General features: G+C 46.5%; 2 protein-coding genes across 3 annotated transcripts in view; both read right to left on the reverse strand.

Moving 5' to 3' along the window:
* The window catches only part of WIPI2 (WD repeat domain, phosphoinositide interacting 2), a 39,253-nt gene extending 23,862 nt beyond the window's left edge, over positions 1-15,391 (reverse strand). Inside the window, exons 1-2 of one of the 2 annotated variants that reach the window (XM_030300527.1) lie at positions 15,142-15,391; positions 8,009-8,091 (exon numbers count right to left, since the gene is read on the reverse strand). In XM_030300527.1, coding sequence (XP_030156387.1) covers positions 8,009-8,091; positions 15,142-15,215 — 157 coding nt within the window. In that variant the 5' untranslated portion in view covers positions 15,216-15,391. The remainder of the gene's footprint in view (positions 1-8,008; positions 8,092-15,141) is intronic. The other variant, XM_030300525.1, reaches the window with a different exon arrangement.
* Positions 15,392-17,099: 1,708 nt separating this feature from the next.
* Positions 17,100-17,371, reverse strand: LOC115504471 (NADH dehydrogenase [ubiquinone] 1 beta subcomplex subunit 1-like). The gene has a single exon (XM_032591656.1). It carries the CDS (start codon positions 17,338-17,340, stop codon positions 17,167-17,169), a length of 174 nt encoding a protein of 57 aa, XP_032447547.1. The 5' UTR covers positions 17,341-17,371; the 3' UTR covers positions 17,100-17,166.
* Positions 17,372-19,534: the final 2,163 nt, after the last annotated feature.

The following is a 19,534-nucleotide window of genomic DNA, read 5'->3' on the forward strand; positions in this document are numbered from 1 at the left end:
AAAGTGAAAAAAGACTAGTTAACACCAAATGGTGGTGAGGACGCAGAGCCACCAGACTCTCACACAGCACTGTGGGGGGCGGGGGGGGGGGCAGCGGATACAAAATGGGACAGCCTCGTAGGAGAATCTGGTGGTTTCTCATAAAACAAAACACTCTTTCCATCCCTAGATATTTAGTTAAGATAAATGAAAACGTACGTTCACAAAAGGATTTGTACAACAATGTCAGTAACGATTATATTCGTAATTAAAAAAAACTGGGGAAATTGTGGATGTTCGTCAATAAAACAATGGACAAATTCACGTATTTATATACTGGGCAACAGAGATGCGTTAACAGTATGGATAAACCCCAGGAACCTGACGCCGAGTATAAGAAACCTTAGCGAAAGCACGTGCTGCGTTCCCACGATGTCTGTTCTATTACAGGCAAGTCTAATGTATAGCAGAAAACCCCAGAACACTGCTCGCCTCTCAGAGGGTGAAAGGGAGTTGGAATGGATCGGAGGGAGGAAGTAGAGTAAGAGGAAACTTTCTGGAGTGATGGTAAACCTTGATCGGAGATGTCTGATTTGTCAAAACACAGAATGTTTACTTTAGATTTATACATTCCACTGTATGTAAATATTATCTCAGAATAAAAGAACAAAAACAGTGAACTCTAGTTAGTAACATCCATGCTTAAGTATTTAAGCAAGTACATACTGATGCCTGAAACGTGCCTTGAAACGCACACAGGTAAGGTGGATCGAGGGCTAGATGCGTGACAGCATGAACACAGTACAGTGTTAACAGACTCCCAAGCGGTGTATGTACACATGCAGCTGTAAAATACTTTCTACTTGTCTGTGTTTGAAAATTTCCATTAACAAATGGTGGGAAGCAGACATGGTATGTTGTGCGTTCGCCTAAATGCAAGAGCAGGAAAGTGTGCGGCTAGTGCGCTGGGGTGTTTGCTTATTTCTTCCATCAACTACAAGCTTGGAACTTTTTGGGAATTTTAAGAAAAAAATGCAGGTATGATTTTAGAATTTTTTTGGTGGTGGGAGGCCATAAAGCTATTTTAAAGAAGAACAATTTTAGGTTCATTTATTTATTTTTGAGAGGGGTAGGGATGAGCAGAGCCGGACACGGGGCTTGAACTCATGAACTGCAAGATCGTGACCGGAGCTGAAGCTGGATGTTAAACGGACTGAACCACCCAGGTGCCCCAGTACTATCTTTTTTAAGGGCAACTTGGCAATATCTACCCACTTAAAAATGTTCTTCTGTTGAGTCTATCGTCCCGACTCCAGGAATTTACCTTATACCCTAACTCACAAGTGCGACAAAGATGCTCACTCAGCAATTCCACTCCTACAGGTAACCAACCATCTACTCAAGAGAAATGAAAACCTATGTCCACACAACAACCTGCACACCAATGAACGCAACAGCACTATTTACAACAGACAAAAGTAGGAGGGACCCAAGTGTCCACCCACAAAACACGGCGGAGCCACGTAAGGGAATACTATCGAGCAATAAAAAGAAATGAAGTGTTGGCACGCTCTCCCGCACGGATGAACTCTGCAAACGTTCTGAGTGAAAGAAGCCAGTGGCATCTGATTCCATTTATCTGAACTGTCCAGAGCTGCCGACGTGCAGAGGCAGAGAGTAGATTAGCGCTTGCCCGGGGCTGAGGCGGGTGGAGGGAAACGGGCAGTGACTGCTAATGGACTCAGGGTTTCTTTTGGGGATAAAAATGCTTTAAAATTAGATTATGGCAGGTTGTCCACCTTAGCAAATATACGAAAATCCACTGACTTGTACACTTTAAACCAGTGATTTGTATGGCATAGAAATTACATCTCAAAAAAGCTGTTAAGCCACACAGACTATTGGCGAATTGGCATCCTAAGATGTTAAGAGCCGATGTAAGAAGTGTAGGGCATCAGGGACGGAGGGAGGACACGAGTTGTCAGGCGGAGCCTCTGAGGAGGGGGGTCTTCTGGGAGACCCCGGCGCCCTGAATCCTGCCACGCTCACGCGGGCCTCGAGGTCTCTCAAACCACCGGCTCACATACGAACTACTGGGTTTTCTGGGGGAAACCGCTGCAACTCATCAGACTACCAAAGGAGCCAGGAACTAGGACACGGCCGAGGCCCCGCGTGCAGGGCTGACGCACCAGGTCACCCCGCAGCTAACGCGTGTCTGGCACCACAGAGGAAGCGGCAACACCCCCAAAGGATCCGCTTCAGGGTCAGAGGTCCTTTATGTCTGTGGCACCGAGGGCCTGCATCTTGTTGGGAACGCAGCCACCGGTCTTCACGGACTATCGGGTGGTTTGGGTCTGTTAATTTTCTACCGTGCGGTTTCAAGAAGCTCTTTGCCATTTTCACATGACACCACACTCCCTAGAGCACGTTTCAACGCGGAAAGATGCTCAGAGCGCACGTGCCCAGCGCGGTCAACCTCCCGGCAAACTCAAGTCCACACAGCTCGGCCCTCCACGAAACCAGGGTGCACACGTGTAGGGCCGGTTACAGGGCGCTGCAACTGAATGAAAAGCAAGAGAAACAAGGCCAAACGAGGCTGAACATTTGTAATTATTGGAGGTGGCCTGTTAAGGAGACAATGGCACCGATGGGCACTTGGGCCACCACTAAGAAAGTGTGAACTCGATGACCTCAAGGATCACGGAAAGCTTTGCTCTCAAGGACCATTCTAGGTGGCCTTGGCCACAGTTTTTGACAAACATTCTTCCTAGAGATACCCTGTACAAAATTTAAGAAACAAATTCCTTGATTTAAATTTTTTCTTAATGTTTATTTTTTTTAATGTTTATTTTTTAGAGGGACAGAGACAGAATATGGGTGGGGGTGGGACAGAAAGAGAGGGAGACACAGAATCTGAAGCAGGCTCCAGGCTCCGAGCCGTCAGCACAGATCCTGACACGGGACTCGAACTCACAAACCGTGAGATCATGACCTGAGCCAGTCAAACGCTTAATCGACAGAGCCATACAGGTGCCCCTTTTTCTTAATGTTTATTTTATTTTTTGAGACACAGAGTGTGAGCAGGGGAGGGGCAGAGAGGGAGGGAGACACAGAACTTGAAGCAGGCTCCAGGCTCTGAGCTGTCAGCACAGAGCCCAACGTGGGGCTCGAACCCACAAACCATGAGATCATGACCTGAGCTGAAATGGGATGCTTAACTGACCGAGCCCCCCAGGCGCCCCTAGAATTACTTGATGTGAAAAAGAACGCTAGGGACATCTGATTCTTGACTTCCATTCTGGTCATGATCCCAGGGTCATGGGATCGACACCCTGTTGGGCTCCATGTGGGGCATGGAGTCTGCTTAAGATTCTCTCTCTCCATCTGCCCCTTCCCCTGCTGGTGAGCTACCCCCCCCCCCCCCCAAAGAATGCTGTTTGCTTCTGCTGGCACTACTTAGAACTGGCAATGAGAACACCTCTAAAGCACTAAGAAGCGAAGAAGAAACCATGAAACAAGTGACATAACACACTTGTAAACGAGGCGTGTCTGTCGGATGCCTGCAGCTCTCAAGAGAGGCAAGAGCCCAAACCTCATCACGGTAGATTTACGCAGAGAGGCTACTGGACCTCTCCCCTTAAGATCCAAAACTATACAGCCCACTGAAATTGACACTCGAACCAGCTGTGTGTCTAATCAGGACGATCTCAAAAAGCACCGTTTCTCAACCCGTAGGACGCAGATGACGCCTGTCCGGTCAAGAAGGGTTGGTCTCCCGAGGAGACGCGCTCTAGGTCTGTGGAGGCGCTGTGGATGTCGAAGCAGGCACTGGTCACTTTCGCTGCTTATGTTCGATTTCACAACCGAGTGCCTCCTGACGCATGTTTTCCTAGCTCAGAAACTTAAAAATGCAAACACGCACAATATAGAATGTAAAAGAGCCAACTTTTCCTCCCAACCTAAGTGATAGTTTACAAATAACGACCACACACGCTTCACAGGGAAGGGAGACCACACATGTGCACATTATGCATCTTCACACACACAAAGGACAGAGAGAAAGAGAATGACAAAACAAACAGGCAGGCACAGACAGCGGGCAAGGCGTACACGGGAGCTCTTGCAACTCCAGAAATTACAATAGTACGATAGGAAAAAATCTTCCACTGATTCTGGGCAAAAGGCTTTCTGTTGCTGTTGTTTGAACAAACAACAGAGAAACAAGCAGTTGTCCATCTTGCTCTTCCCAAGACCAGTTCTGGCTCATTTTTTCTGTAACAGCAACAGCGTCCGAGAGCAAAGATCTGAGTTTGTGATGCATGCTTGAGATTATGAGGGAAAGGCCAACGCGGGGCCTGCAGCAAACAGCGAGGCCAGGCATCAAGTATGTTCTTTGCTCTGGGTCTATTTGTGGAAAAACTCCAGAGAACAATCTCGGTTCAGCAGTTAACCTGTTTTTGAAGGGACGTTCTTTTATCTACTCCATAAAAGTGTATGTGAGAGGGGAAAGGCGCAGAAGGCTCCAGGAGCAAAAGAATTCAATCACTTCCAGTCTAAAGTATTAACCCTCGAAAAATTCTTTGTCCATTTCATCAACTATTTCTAAGGGTCCAAGTTCACTAAGAACAAAGGAGCCTATGTTCCACCTCACGGTGTTGGTCAGTAAATACCCACTCTTTGCACAGTATTATCAAGACATCACGTTTTGTTTTTGTTCCACCAAAAACCTTTAAAAAACAAGACACCAAAAAATCAGTAAATAAACTTCAAGGAATCAGGTGAGTCATTAAACTGATTCAATTTGAGAAGTAAAGACCAGGTTTTGGTCTTCTTACCCCCTTTCTAAGCACTGGGTTCCAAATGGCGGCGTGGTGGGGGGTGGATTCTGTGGATTTCAAAGCAGATGACCCTACTCATTACAGCAACCAGGTCATAGCACAACTCGGGCTCCCCTGGGTACGGTGTTAGTAAAGGTTTCAGTCATTCACAAAGGCCCAGTGGAATCCAGAGACCGGCTACCCTTCTTTGAAGAAGCCCTATCAGGAACAATCCTGCGTGGGGCCACGGGGAAGTGGGGAGGTGGCCAGTCTGGAGATCTGCACAACTCCTGGCCCCACTCGAGATAAGCAAGCACACTAGCTCACAGCTGTCTTATCACCCACATCACATCTTCTGGCTCCATACTAGAAAGAAAAGCTTTCTGGAAGGAAGATTTAGTGAACATCAGCAGGCCAAGTCTGAGGACAGAGGAGGAGCAAAATTTAAGGCAGCCCACAGGAAGCGTGGAGTCAGGGCCGCTGATTACATCCCTAGGAAGGGCCTGGCTGCTGGCCTTTGGGCAGCAACAAAAGCTGACTTGCAGGGGGTGGGGGTGGGGGGGGGGACACACCCTCCCGATGGAGGCGAGGGGGCACCCGAAGGCTTACCTGGCTGCCAGGAGGAGGCCGAAGCCTGGGAGGGGCCAGGGAAGCCTCTGACCTCCCGGAGGACCACGAGAACTTCCTATTGCAAGCAATTGGCAGAAGAAACGAGATCGTACCCCTGACATCTTCATCTTAAGTTAGCAGGGGTGGGGATGCAGGGGGTGGTATCTGGGTCTGTGCCGGCTGCCACGTGCCCAGCAGAACGCTGGACACGAATGTATTTACTCGTTCTTGGTCTTCCTCCATTTAAGTGCAAGCGGCAGGAGAGCAGGGGCCGCTAGCGCATCGCCACGGGCGGGGCAGGCTGGCACAGAGCAGGCCCTCCGCAAGCGCCCCCGGAGTGGACGGACCCAAGGGTGAAGGACACGCCTATCCCGTTACTCGATGAACCGCCCTCCTTCAGAGATCTGGAAGGTGAAGCGGAATTCCAAAGTGGAACGCTCACTCCGGAGGGAGCAAAGCGGACGACACGGGGCCAGTCGCTCGGAACGGAGGTGCCGACGCCGTTCGGAGGGAGGAGACCCCGCTCCCCACAACTGTCCGCTCACTCAGGTACGTGAAACGGCACATGTTAAATCTTTCCCCGAATCCAAACCCCAGTGTGACTCATTACAAGCATGTCGTGAGTACGGAAGCCTTAATTCTCCCACAAAGATTCTTAACTGAGGTCAGGCCACGGGCAGCCTTCAGGGCTGCTCGTTACATACAGAGAAAATATTTACAAACCACATATCTGACAAAGGAGTAGTACACGGAATATTTAAAGAACTCTGAAAACCTTACATTAAAAAACCCCAAATCTGCCCATTAGAACACAGGCAAAAACACGGACGTGTCACTGAAGAGAACATACACGTGGCAAATAAGCCCACGAAAAGATGCTCATCATCAGCCACTGAGGAAATGCAAATCAGAACCACAATGAGACAACACTGTTCATATCGACCAAGGTGGTACAATGAAAAACAGCGGTAACACCCACCGCCAGCAAAGATACAGAGGAACCAGATTCCTCAGACATCACTGGTGGGAATGTAAAATGGTACAGCCACCTGGAAGATACTTTGGCAGTTTCTTTAAAAAAAAGGGGGGGGGGGTCTACCATATGACCCGACAATTGTATTCTTAGACATTTATCCCAGGGAGGTAACAACTTATGTTCACACAATCTCTATACATGACTGTTCACAGCAGCTTTATCTGTAATAATAGTCACAAACTGGAATCAGCCCAGATGCCCTTTAACAGGTAACTGACGATACACTGTGGTCCATCCACACCCCAGAATATTTCTCAGTAATAAAAACGAACTACTGACACATCCAACCGTTCAGATGAATTTCCAAGGAATGATGCTGAGTAAAAACAACAAAACAAAAAACAAAACAAAACAAAACCCAGTCCCAAAAGGTTACATATTTCCATTTCCATGTCATTTTTGAAATGACAACATTTTGGAGAGGATAGATTAATGGCTACTAGGGATTAGGGCTGGGAGGTAGAGACAGGTGTGGTTATAAAAGGGCAGCGGGAAGGACCCTGTGTTGTTAGAACCAACCAGCATCTTGGCCGTGTGTGGGGGAAACAGGAATCTGCAAGGGCGTTAAGACCATACAGAACTTAGGAAACACAAACGCATACAGGTAAAACTGGGGAAACCTGATCAGGAGCAATCAACTTTGCTATCCTGGTTGTGGTATTACACTGTGGTTTCGCAAAATGTTACCATTGGGGGAAACCGGGAGAAGGGTATATGGGGTCTGTATTATTTCTTACAACTGCGTGTGTATCTACAATCACCTCAATTTAAAGTTATGTTTTTAAAAACAAAAATAAAGAGCAAAACATTACAAGCTCACTTATATAAAACAAAACCACACACAAACACAAAAGTATATCTTTATGTGTGTAACTACATACATGCACAGAAAACAAGTTATGTATGCAGGAAGAGCCCAAAGCTTTCTAGCAAATTCTCTCTGGGGAGGAGGACTCTATGCTTACCGTTTACTCAGCAAGTCCTACTGCGCGCACACACGCGCGCGCGCACACACACACACACAAGAAAACCAAAGAAACTGAGATCCAAGATGAAGTAATCTATCTGAAGTCACAAATAAGTGACTGAACAAGAAGTCAAAGCTCATATGACCCTTCTACAAGTCCATATTGCCTCTGACATGTAGGCCACTCGAATGCCATAAGATGTCAAATAAATCATTCCTGTGGGGGCTGTGAAGTTTTCAGTTTTCTGGAAGTGGTTTATAACAGAAAGATAAATGGTTTCACTGGCATTTAAAATGGGGAGAAATTACAGAACACTACACACAGCATGATATCGTGTATTGAAAGACAACCCATAAAACAAGCGTCTCCGCAGTACATTTATAAACACGCAAACACGCACACCTTGGAGAACACGTACCACCCGTTCACAGCTGTCATCCCAGGAAGCCCAAGGTCAAGGAAGAGTACTGGTCAAGGGGTGTCTGGACTTTAATCACAGTGTTAGAGTTTGAGAATGCATTCCAATTCAAGTATACTTTGTCTATTTTTTTTGTTTTGTTTTGTTTTTAAGAAGGGGGAGAAATAAAGCAAACACTTACTGCATTCATAGATCTGTTCCAGCTTATCCACAGAAGAAAGGGAGAAAAATTTATAACCGGACTTACTACCAACAGCTAGGGACCTGCAAAAAAGCCAAATCAGAAATAAGAGCTGATACGTGTAGACAATGATAATGCAAAAACAAGCTCCATGTTACCAACTAGTAACCATCACCTCTACTGAAAATTAGCACGAGTAATTTCACACAGTTTGTAGTGGGTGAGTGCTGGCTGAGCAGAAAAGAGGCAAGGGGCAGAGCCAGGTGCCCCAGCTCGCAGCCAGGAAAAGGTGAAGGTCAATAAAATACAGACCTTATTCTTACTGAAAACCTACAAAACCTTAAAGATTACTTTGACAAATAAATGGAAATAATCAGCCCTTAATTAACGATCCCCTCAAAACAAAGTGGGGCTCCTCAGGTGATCTGCTCTATGTGTGAGTCCAAAAGCGAAGAAGGCGGACGCTCCGAATTTTAAACAAAGACATTTACGATGGTGGACGATGACATCCTTCTGCCTCGGCAGGGCCACGGCAAGCGCAGCTCAATCACCTATGTGAAACTATAGCTGAGCAGTGGGGTGGAAATAAAACAGACGGAAAAGATAACTTGGAAGCTGGCATGAGAAGACTGCACAGCTGACCTACAAGGAAAAGATAAAATCACTCACACCTGACGCCAAAGCCACGGCTTTCGCCAGGAGGCCTGAAGGGAGCTCACGGGCTCCCCAGCTGCCACCCCCGACCCTGTACAGGTGCAGTGGCCACTGAGTGAAGCAGTTCCCCACCGGAAGATTACTACTCTCCAGAAAGTGACTGACCGCGGGGGGGGGGGCTGGGGGGGAACAAAAGGAAGTCCAGCTCTGAGAAACAGAGGACGAGCCAATCAAGCAGGATGCGTGGGGCGTATGAGGAAGCAGCGACTGGACGGTTCTGAATCTAGTGTCTGGAAAAATGTGCAGACAAGTGGAGGCAGAAGACAAACCAGAAGACTAGAAAGACTGAACACCGACGTTTCCTAGCGGGAGTATCTGCACACCAAGACAAAACTTAGGGCTACTTCAACGGCCATTTCATCTATTAAAAACTTGAGATTTCCAACCCTTCTCTTGCCCATAGGTAGAAGAAATGTATTCAAAGAATGGATCTACTGTAAGCACTATGAAATTTTTAAGTTGTAATTGGTTCATCTTAGAAGTATAAACAAAAGCAAAACTCTTTGGGGCACCTGGGTGGCTCAACCGGTTAAGCGTCTGACTTGATTTCGGCTCAGGTCATGATCTCATGGTTTGTGAGATCGAGTCCTGTGTTGGGCTCGGCGCTGAGAGCGTGGAGCCTGCTTGGGAATCTCTCCCCCCCCACCCCAAAATATGTAACTAAACTAAAAAAAAAAAAAAAAAAAAAAGCAAAACTCTACCTTTTTTTTTTGCAAAAATACTTCACTGTTTTGAATTAATTCTATCAATGAGGTAATTAGATATTTTTACCTATTTACGTAAATAATTTGAAAAGCAATAAAGAAGCCAACAAAAACATAAATATCCAGGAGAACTAAAAATAAGACAAAAATCTCAGCAGTCTATAACTTTTGGGAAATGTTTTCCAGATAACTAATGGTTGCTATTTTAAGCACCGATAGATTCTTTCTCACTATTTTTGCTTAAAAAATGAAAAAGGTGTTCTTGTATATGCTTTCCTGTATGCCTATCACAAGGGGGTGGGAGATTCTTAACATTTTCCAGGAGTCCTACGGGAGTGATCATTAAACCTACTGTACTATTACAAAACGGTGACCCTCTCAGACCCTACCAAGGAGATGAGGGTTTTGTGTGTGTGACCACAAATGGTCAGACTGTAGTGTTGAGCTGCTAAAAATATTTTCCATTTATTCTTTTGCAGAGAGGTGTCACTTCCTTGTGACCCTCTCCCCAGGATTAACAGCTCCTCTCCCTTTCTAATTTGTTGACTTAGAAACCCAATCGCCAACCTTATTGACACTATATATAAAATAAGCTTAGGGAGGGCTTCTTTCATGGGCAAACTTAATGAGCTTTAACTGGTTTATGAGAAACTAGATTTTGATTCTATGCTCCGAACAAAAGAATCTGTCAAAACTGGCCTTTGGTGATCAAACATCAGAACTCTGATGTCCTTACAAATATTCAGAAACTGCTTTAGGATATTAAATACCTTAGCTACAATTTTAATTGCGTGGTTTGTAAAACTGCTGTGCACCTCCATCAATAAGAAATACAAGCACAAATATTTCAATTATTTTTCCCTATATATCCATGGCATAGTTCGAGTATATATTTTATCAGTAAAAATGGATGTTTTTATTTTTATTTATTTTTGAGAGAGAGAGAGAGAGAGAGAGAGAGAGAGAGAGAGAGAGAGAGGCAGAAAGAGAGGGAGACACAGAATCCGAATCAGGCTCCAGGCTCTGAGCTGTCAGCACAGAGCCTGACACGGGGCTCGAACTCAGGAACAGTGAGATCACGACCCAAGCCGAAGTTGGACGCCCAACCGACTGAGCCACCCAGGCACCCCCTAAAAGTGGATGTTTTTAAAGGGTGGTAACACCAATGATCAGGTTCATACATCCCTCTTTGGGACTGATCCTGCTTTTAATAATTTCTCATGATTTGCCTGACCATACAATGGCAGACATATTAATGGGAGAGGCACAGTAACAAGGAAGTTTGAAACTCCCTTATTAAATAACCTTACCCCCCAATAAATGTTTGTGTAGTTTTTTTTTTGTTTTTTTTTTTTTTAAGGTAACACAATGAGATCTTTTACTGCCGAAGGAAAAAAACCAGCTTACTATCCTAGAAAAAAGGTTATATTTACTCAGTCCCACGTTTCAACACCACAGCCCGGCCTTCAACCGTGCCTGGTGTCAAAATCCAGAGACCCTGTTATACAGTCTTGAGACGAGGCCTAAGTCCTTTGCCAAGATGGGAGAGTGAGTGCTTGTGAGACATGCTGAGGGCCAATCCTCTTTATTTTCACCACACCCCCCCTTTATTCCACTTCTAGAGCTTCCCTAGGCTGCCAACCCTGAGCCTTTTGGGGATTCTGCAATTTACGCCAGGTTGGCTCTCTGCTTTCTCCACCAGCAATCCGGGATCACCTTCCTGTACTACTTGCTAGCTTCTAGAATGTTGCTAGTGACTCCTTCCTCATTCTCCCTATCCTATGGGTTTCAGTCTTTTAAAATATTTTTTGAGTGGCGCCTGGGTGGCTCAGTCAGGCTCAGTCGGTTGAGCGACCGGCCAACTCCTGATCTTGGCTCAGGTCATGATCTCAAGGTTCCGGAGGTGGAGCCCCTTGTCAGGCCGGTGCGGACAGCCTGCTTGGGAAGCTCTCTCCGCTCCTTCCTTGCTTCCCCCTCTCCCCACGGTAAATAAATAAGCTTAAATATATATCTTTGGGTAATGTGTTGACTGACATTTCAGTAGGGTTTTGGGAGGGGCCAAAACAATCGCCTCTGTGTGATGCACCATCTTTAACTGCAAGTCTATCACTGAATTGAAACTTGAGCGCTCAATATCTAAAAGATAGTGAATTTCCACTAAAAAAAGCGCGAATCAGATCTTTCTCTTAACTCCTTTTTCTTTCGTAAACTCTTACCAATAGTTAGTCCCGAAAGGCTTTCCCTTCCTACTATCTCACTTGATTAGAGTGAGGTGGCAACAGTCCACACGCATAAAAAGGAACCCAAGGAGGACACCTCGTAGACCCTGGGGCCCTACTTAGTAAGTCTGCTCCACGGCAGGCTCTTCCCGCAGCTCCCAGCATTTCCACCGCAGGCCTCCAGCTGGTTCGCCCTGATGCCTTGACAGCTCAACAGCGGCCGAGCAGAACTCATCTTTTGCCCCAAACCGAGTCCCCATAATGGAATCACTGTTCACACTAGACCCAAACCAGAGACTTGGGAGTAACCTGAACTTCCCTGCACCACGCCTGTCCCACGGGTCACACCAAGTCCTGATGGCTGACTGGTCTTTTCTCCACGGGCCACTGCTGTCGGACAATATCCTCCTGGGTGACTGTCCTGCCCTCCTCCAACACTCCCCCTACCCAGCCGACAGAATGGCCTAAAACTTTAAGGTTGAAGGATCCTTAAAGACCATCTACAATCAAGCCTCTCGATTTACCGATGAGAAAAAAGTGGAGAGAAGTTGACTTTCCCAGAATAACAACTGTAACTGTAGAAGAAACTCAGTTAAACAAGCATCTCTCTAATTTTCTGGACACTAACAACTTCAATCCTGTCAACAGGAGACCTGGAGAATCAAGTCCCTTTCTTTATTCTACCCCTTTTTGAAGTGTAGTTTAAAAAGGACATTGCCAAATCACAGATTTCCCACTAGACGAGCGGCATTCACTGGAGGAATTTAGTCCTTGACATTTCCATTTCAGGGATACTCTTACTAGTTTGTTAACTCCAATTTCAAAAGCCAAAAATTCCTCCAAAGTAAACCGTTCAAACGGTTACTTTCAGAAACCAGCATTGGAACTAACCAGTTAATAGCGAGATGACTGAAAACAACTGTCCTCAGTGCCTCTTTCACTGCTCTAACTAAAAAATAAACAAACAAATAGTAAAAAAAACAAAAACAAAAACAAAAAAAAAGCACTTCTTCATACTTTTAGGACGAGAATCCTAGGAAAATTAACACAATATTTGAAACCCTATTACTAGTACAAAAAGCAGGACAGATAGTTTGGTGTACAGGGAATATTCTTTTGTTAAGCATTATTGTGTAACATACATGTATTCTATTAAGTGAAATTGCTTCCAGATTTTCTCACTGAACACAGTGAATGTGGATCCTAGACCGACAACCTTTGTCTTGTGAAAAACTGTGTTCTTCTATTAAATTCTGGAGACGGGTAAAGGAGACAAAGGGATAAACTGTACAGCCTTTCCTCATAAACATGTCTATTTCTTCGAGACAAATTAGTCATTTTAATCAATGATTAAATCCTATCTTCCCATTTCTTAATAACTTACTATAATCCTATCCTACTATTTCTTAACAGTTTACATTCATAGTATATCAAGGTTTCTGGCAAATCCAAATTATGACACAGAAACCTCCTGAACTTCCAGACTCACTGAGGAGTGAGGAAGCACGTGACTTCCAAGTGTGAAAAGGTCTAACTTCAGGCCAGACCATTTTCTACTGTGTATGTAATTTGAAAGCCCATTTGAAATAACAGCCAGAGAGAATATGTTCTCATATTTGATTTCCTTTCAACATAAATGATGAATAATGAAAAGCTGGAAAAAAAAAATGGTAGAAAAAGTTTTGGAAATTCTCTAACTTATACAAGACATAAAAACCCAGAAAGCTACCGTTTCTTAACCGATCTCAAAACACTAAGGGCTTGGGGCACCTGGGTGGCTCAGTCGGTTGAGCGTCCGACTTCGGCTCGGGTCATGATCTCAGTCTGTGAGTTCGAGCCCCGCGTCGGGCTCTGTGCTGACAGCTCAGAGCCTGGAGCCTGCTTTGGATTCTGTGGCTCCCTCTCTCTCTGCTCCTCCCCCGCTTGCGATCTGTCTCTGTCTCAAAAATAAAAACGTTAAAAAAAAATTTAAAAACAAAAACAAAAAACACTAAGGGCTTAAAAACCAATCTCAGTTTGAAATGTTCTATTCGCTTCCTGGGTTCACATAACATAGTCTATCCCGATCAAAACCACTGGCAACAGGTTATCCAAAATGCTTTTGCTGTGCTGGTTTTTACTCACGTGGAACACTAAGCCTTTGGTAGTTTTAATCTTTAAAGACTGCTACAGTAGGATGCCTAAATTCACCATCCTCAAAATCCTACTTTTTAGGTAGAGAAGACAGTGGCAGAGTGGGAAGGGCAGTGGAAGAGACTCGGGCCTGCCCACGCTCCACATTAACCAACTCTAGGATCCAGGCACAGCTCTGAGCCTTTGTGAACTTCAGTTTCCTCATCTGCACTTGGGAAAAGGGGATCTGCTTCCTTCTAACCTCAGCGCAGTCCCACTGCCGGGCCACCCGGCACTAACCTCATAATTCTGGGGAGGCGCTACCGAGTACCCGCTGCATGCCACGGACTTGATGCCTGCCTGCCATTCTACAATGAACTCTTCATTAAAAAAAAAAAAAAAAAATCTCATTTTCTACTTTGCTGACTCCATTCCGCCAGTAACAACTCGACCAACTACTTACTATGAAGCCAATGACCCATTCCTCCTCACTTACATCACTTCCTCTTACTCACTTCCCAAGATGGCTCTCCTCCCTTCCACAGCTCCTTCCTTCTCCAGAAACTTCATCTAGTTACTATCCTCACAGGTCACCGAGACAGCCTCTGAAGAATCAGCTTCAAACCCATAGGCGTTTGGACAAACAGCGTTCCAAATCCATGGGTTGGCATCAGTGGGCCTCTCTTTCCCTAAGGATGGGCCCATTCCCTGAAGCACCAAGACTCCTCAGGTATTTCTCTGCCACATCCCCCTTGACTCAGTTTCTCCCCAGATCAGAGGCCGGGATTAAGGCTAAGTTTGTTTCTTGCTCGGGCAGGACATCGAAGTTACCTAAAAAAAGAACAACGAGACAAGAAGAAAGGGAAAGAAAGGAAAAGGGCACTAAGATAATGAAGAGACAAGGAGAAGGGCCTGAAGAGACAAGAAGGACCTGAAGAGGGGAAAGAGTGGGGGGAAGAGGGCCGAGGGAGAAGGGCAGGTGGGATAAGAGGAAGAAACCCACGCTCACTGCTCCAGAAGCGGCTGGGACAACAAGTCAAGGCACAAAGTTCTGCCCCAACTTTGTGAGAAGGGAGGTCCCAAAAGGTAAAGCAACCTATCCGTCGGTGGGTGAAAAGCCTCCTTATCTCCATCACTTTCCCCGCCCAGGGATCGCAGCTCCAGCGCAGAGCCCGGAGGGTCCCCGAGGGCAGCGCCCCTCCCTCCACGCTCCAGGCCCGCCCCCGGGGACGCCCCCGCCCGCCCCGGCCTCCACCCCGAACCTCCAGGCCGAATCTCCGGCCCTGAACCCGGCCTCAGGCTCCCGCCCGCCCCGGCCCCGGCCCTCGGGCCCGGACCCCCGCCCGGCCCCAGGCCTCGGGCCCCAACCCCCGCCCGGCCTTACGTGTTGTCCTGGTTGAAGTTGGCGAAGAGCAGCTGGCCGGCGCCGGCCTCGCCGCTCTGACTCGCCAGGTTCATGGTGGGCGCGCGGCGGGCGGGCGGGAGGGTGGCCCCGGCCGAGGGCTCGCGCGCGGGAGGACGAGTCGGGTGCGCTCAGGGTCGGCGCCTGGCCCCGCTCGCCGCCTCGCTGGCCGCAGCTGGCTGCCCGGGGATCAACCGCCGCCTCATCCCGTGCCCGCTCTTGTTTATGCTCAGGAGCCGGGACGCCCTGCGCGCCGGCGCGGCCCCGCCTCCTCGGCGCACGGCCTCTCAGGGCGCAGGCGTATTGCGGAGGTCCCGCCCCTTCATCTCCGGCCAGGGCTGGGGTTCCGGTCGAACACGCGCACGCGTGGGGACGCGCAGGGGCGCGCCGGGCAGCGCTAGCTGGCGTACGGAGGACGGCGCATGCGCAAGGGAAGAGTGAGTCCCTATGGTTTTATTAATATTAAAAGTGTCCGCTGTGTGCCTGTCCTTGCGCTAAGGATTTATGTGCAGCATCTTATTTGATGCTTCTGGCAGGCCTACTTAGAGACTATTGCGTCCCCACTTTACAGATTTGAAAACTGAGGCTCAGAAGTGTTAACCTTTTTGCCAAGTGTTCAATCTGAGAATTGTAACCCCGTTCGTTCCCTGAGGCGCCCGCTTTCTGGATCCGTGGCGGGTTCAATCATATTTACGAGACACCTTCCATGTAAACTAAATGGGCCTCCCTCCCCTCAGAGAAGTTACACGAGAACACAATTACAAGCCGGAGTACAAGAGAGCACATGATGAGGTCACTCAACCTAGAGTTAAGGGACAGGGAATGTGCAGTCAGAGAAGGCTTCCTGGAGGAGGTAAGACCTGAAGTTTGAATAGTAGGTAACCTACGGAAGCATTCTGTATGGCAAAGGTTCAGAGGTGAGAGTGTGTCCAAGGGAACGCTCTGCTCAGCGTGTCTAAGTTTAGAGTGGGGTGATGGACACAAGATTGGGCTTGTGAAACTGGAAGTGGCCAAATCGAGCGGGGTGTTGTTAAGATACATTAAGCAAGAGCCTGAACATTATCTAAACAACGGGTTGCCATTGAAAACACTTAGGCAGGAGAATGGCACAATTCAATCTGTGCGCAGGGAAGCTAATTTTTAGCCCAGAGTCAAGAATGCGTTGCAAATCCTTGTGGAAACAATGGTCCTTTCCTTTAAAGGTGCTGGCTCTCCTACCTCCCACCGAACTCAAAAACTAGTTTGAGATGGATTGTGGACGTACTCGTGAAAGGTAAAACAGTCAAGTTTCTGGAAGAAAACGTAGGAGAATGCCTTCATGGCTCTGGAGTAAATGAAGTCTCCCAAACAAGTACTTTAAAAAGTACTAACCACAAAATAAAACGTTAATCTTCATCAAAATGGAGAGCAACTGCTCAGGGCGCCTGGGGGGCTCCGTCAGTTAAGTGCCCGACTCTTGGTTTCGGCTCAGGTTGTGATCTCACGTTATTGAGATCAAACCACCCTCCTTGGGTTTCTGTCTCTCTCTGTCTCTCTCTCTCTCTCTCTCTCTCTCTCTCTCTCTCTCTCTGCCCCTCCCCAGCTCGCTCGTGCTCTCTTTCTCTCTCTCTCAAAAATAAATAAACTTTATGGGGCACCTGGCAGCTCAGTTGGTTAAGCGGCCAACTTCAGCTCAGGTCATGATCTCGCTGGCGGTGAGTTCCAGCCCCGCGTCCGGCTCTGTGCTGTCAGCTTGGAGCCTGGAGCCTGCTTTGGATTGTGGGTCTCCCTCTCTCTCTGCCCCTGTCCCACTCATGCTCTGTCTCTCTCGCTCTCAAAAATAAAGAAACAAATAAATAAACTTTAAAAACAACTTCTCGTCAAGACAGGTCAAGAAGGCAGGCCTCAGAATGAGTGGGGTACATAAGCTTTCAATACATACACTTGAAATACATTTTTGAAAATACTGAGTGTGTTTTTATTTCCTAATTTTTTTAAGGTGAACATTCTTTATTTCAGTCACAGCCTTTATTTCCAGGTGACTTCTTCACTGGGTCTCAATTCCCTTTTAAGCAACACACTCTTGTTCTGGAAGGCAGTTAGTTTTTCATCATTCTTTTTGTCTAGATAACATCCAAGGACAAATCCCACGGGTACAAGTGTATGTACCCAGTGGTCACAAACAATCTGAATTACGTTCATCACGGATGCTGCGCCCTTGGTGCCAAAAAACGGCTCCACGGCCAAGGGCAACGGCGAGCTCAGCCCTGTTGTACACATTGTTGACAAAGGACTTCTTTCCAGAACGTTAGAAGAGTTTCTACGAATCAATGAGGAAAATACCGACTCATTTTTGGGTACTTGAGCATGGTACTTCAGAAAATATCAAAACGGCTAATGAGCACCTGAGAAGGTGATCATCATTAATACTCATCAAGAAAATGCAAATTAAGAGCAAATGAGATACTACAAGCATCCACCTGTTAAAATCAAATACAAATGGAGACCAGACTCGAAAATTCCAAGTTGACAACGCCAGTGTCGTCATACAAACCAAGCTTAATTTAGCTTATTTTGCAAGACTAGGAAAAGCTAACTTGACCTTGCTTGTGCCTCTGAAAATCACAAGCGAAACCAAAGTACTTCCCCAAAGTTGATGTGAGGCGACCACCAGCAAATTTCCTTTTAGTTCAGAAGATTCTAATACTGTAACCAATCACTAAAGAGCAAATAGTCATTGCTTCCACGCTCCACACTCTAGAAGCTGCTCTATGATGATATACCTCCGAGCCTCATTCTGTGTTTTGGTGTGAGTGCTCCTTGTTTGCAAACTGTCTTTTTGGTGGGTGCACAATAAACTTCTAACTATTACTTCAGCAATTCGTTGATTTTCTTTTTTTAAGTTTATTTATTTTTGAGGGAGAGAGACAGAATGCAAGCAGGGGAGGGGCAGAGAGAGAGGAAGACCCAGGATCCGAGGCAGGCTCCAGGCTCTGAGCTATCAGCACAGAGCCCGACGTGCTAGAACTCACAAACCCCAAGATCATGACCTGAGCCGAAGTTGGACGCTTAACCCACCCTGAGCCACCCAGGCGCCCCGATTTTCTTTTTTTGCTCTGAACTTTTGACATAACGTGTTGGCTAAAATTAAAATGATTGACAATGCAAAGTGTAGACAGTAATTGCAGAGCAACTGGAACTCTCATAACACTGTGAGGAAAAGTCTTAAATGGCTAGACTCAGCGCCCCTGGCTGGCTCAGGTGGCGGAGCAGTGACTCTTGATCTTGGGGTTGTAAGTTCGAGCCCCACGTTGACTGTAGAGATCACTTCAATATAAAATCTTTTTTAAAAAATGCATTGTTAGAATCACCTTGGAAAACCGTTTGACAGTATTTACTAAAGTTAAACATACATATTCCCTATGACTCAGACAGTTCACTTCTAGGTATATGTACTCAGTGGTAACTAATGCATATTTTCCCCAAAAGACGGGTATAGGAACACTCACAGCTGCTTTACTCGTCATAATCACAAACTGGAGATAACCCAAACATTCATCTACAGCAGAATGAGTAAGTAAATGGTGGTACATTCATACAGAAGAATACTACAGACCAATTAAAAGGCCATACGCATGTGAGTGAATCTCACAGATACAATACTGAGTTTAAAAAGCCAGGTGCATAAGAATATATGAGGCCCTGTGTGGCTCAGTCAGTTAAGCGTCCGACTCTTGATTTCGGCTTAGGTTATGATCTCATGGTTCGTAGGATTGAGCCCACATCAGCCTTCATGCTGACAGTACGGAGCCTGCTTGGGATTCTCCCTCTCTCTCTCTCTCTCTCTCTCTCTCTCTCTCTCTGTCTCTCCCCCTCCCCTCTTGTGCTTTGTCTCTGAGAATAAATAAACTTAAAAAAAAGGGGGCACCTGGGTGGCTCAATCATTTAAGCATTCAACTCCGGTTCAGGTCACGATCTCACGGTTTGTGAGTTCGAGCCCCACATCAGGCTCAGTGCTGACAGCCCAGAGCCTGGAGCCTGCTTTGGATTCTGTGTCTTCCTCTTCTCTTTGCCCCCCCCCCCCCCGCTCGCATTCTGTCTTTCTCTCTCTCTCAAAAATAAACATTAAAAAAAAAAAAGGATATGTACTGTATGAGTCCATTTATATGAAGTCAAAAATAGGCAGAGTAGTGGTTACCTCTGGCGGGGGATTGGTTCGGAGGGGACATGAGGGGAACCAGCTGGAGTGCCGGAGCTGCCCTATGTCTTGATTTTGGTGGTTGGCTACATGGGCATGGACATATGTAAATGTATAATAAATATACGTATGTGAATGCCCATATAGCCGAACGCCAATCACCAGAAGTCAAGATGTAACACAGGAGCAATGTCTTTA

The sequence above is a fragment of the Lynx canadensis genome, chromosome E3 (genome assembly GCF_007474595.2).
Source record: "Lynx canadensis isolate LIC74 chromosome E3, mLynCan4.pri.v2, whole genome shotgun sequence".
Lineage (NCBI taxonomy): Eukaryota > Metazoa > Chordata > Mammalia > Carnivora > Felidae > Lynx > Lynx canadensis.

Excerpts from the sequence above, each read along its gene's own strand:
- LOC115504471 (XM_032591656.1), bottom strand. The coding sequence starts at position 17,340 with ATGAACGTAATTCAGATTGTTTGTGACCACTGGGTACATACACTTGTA.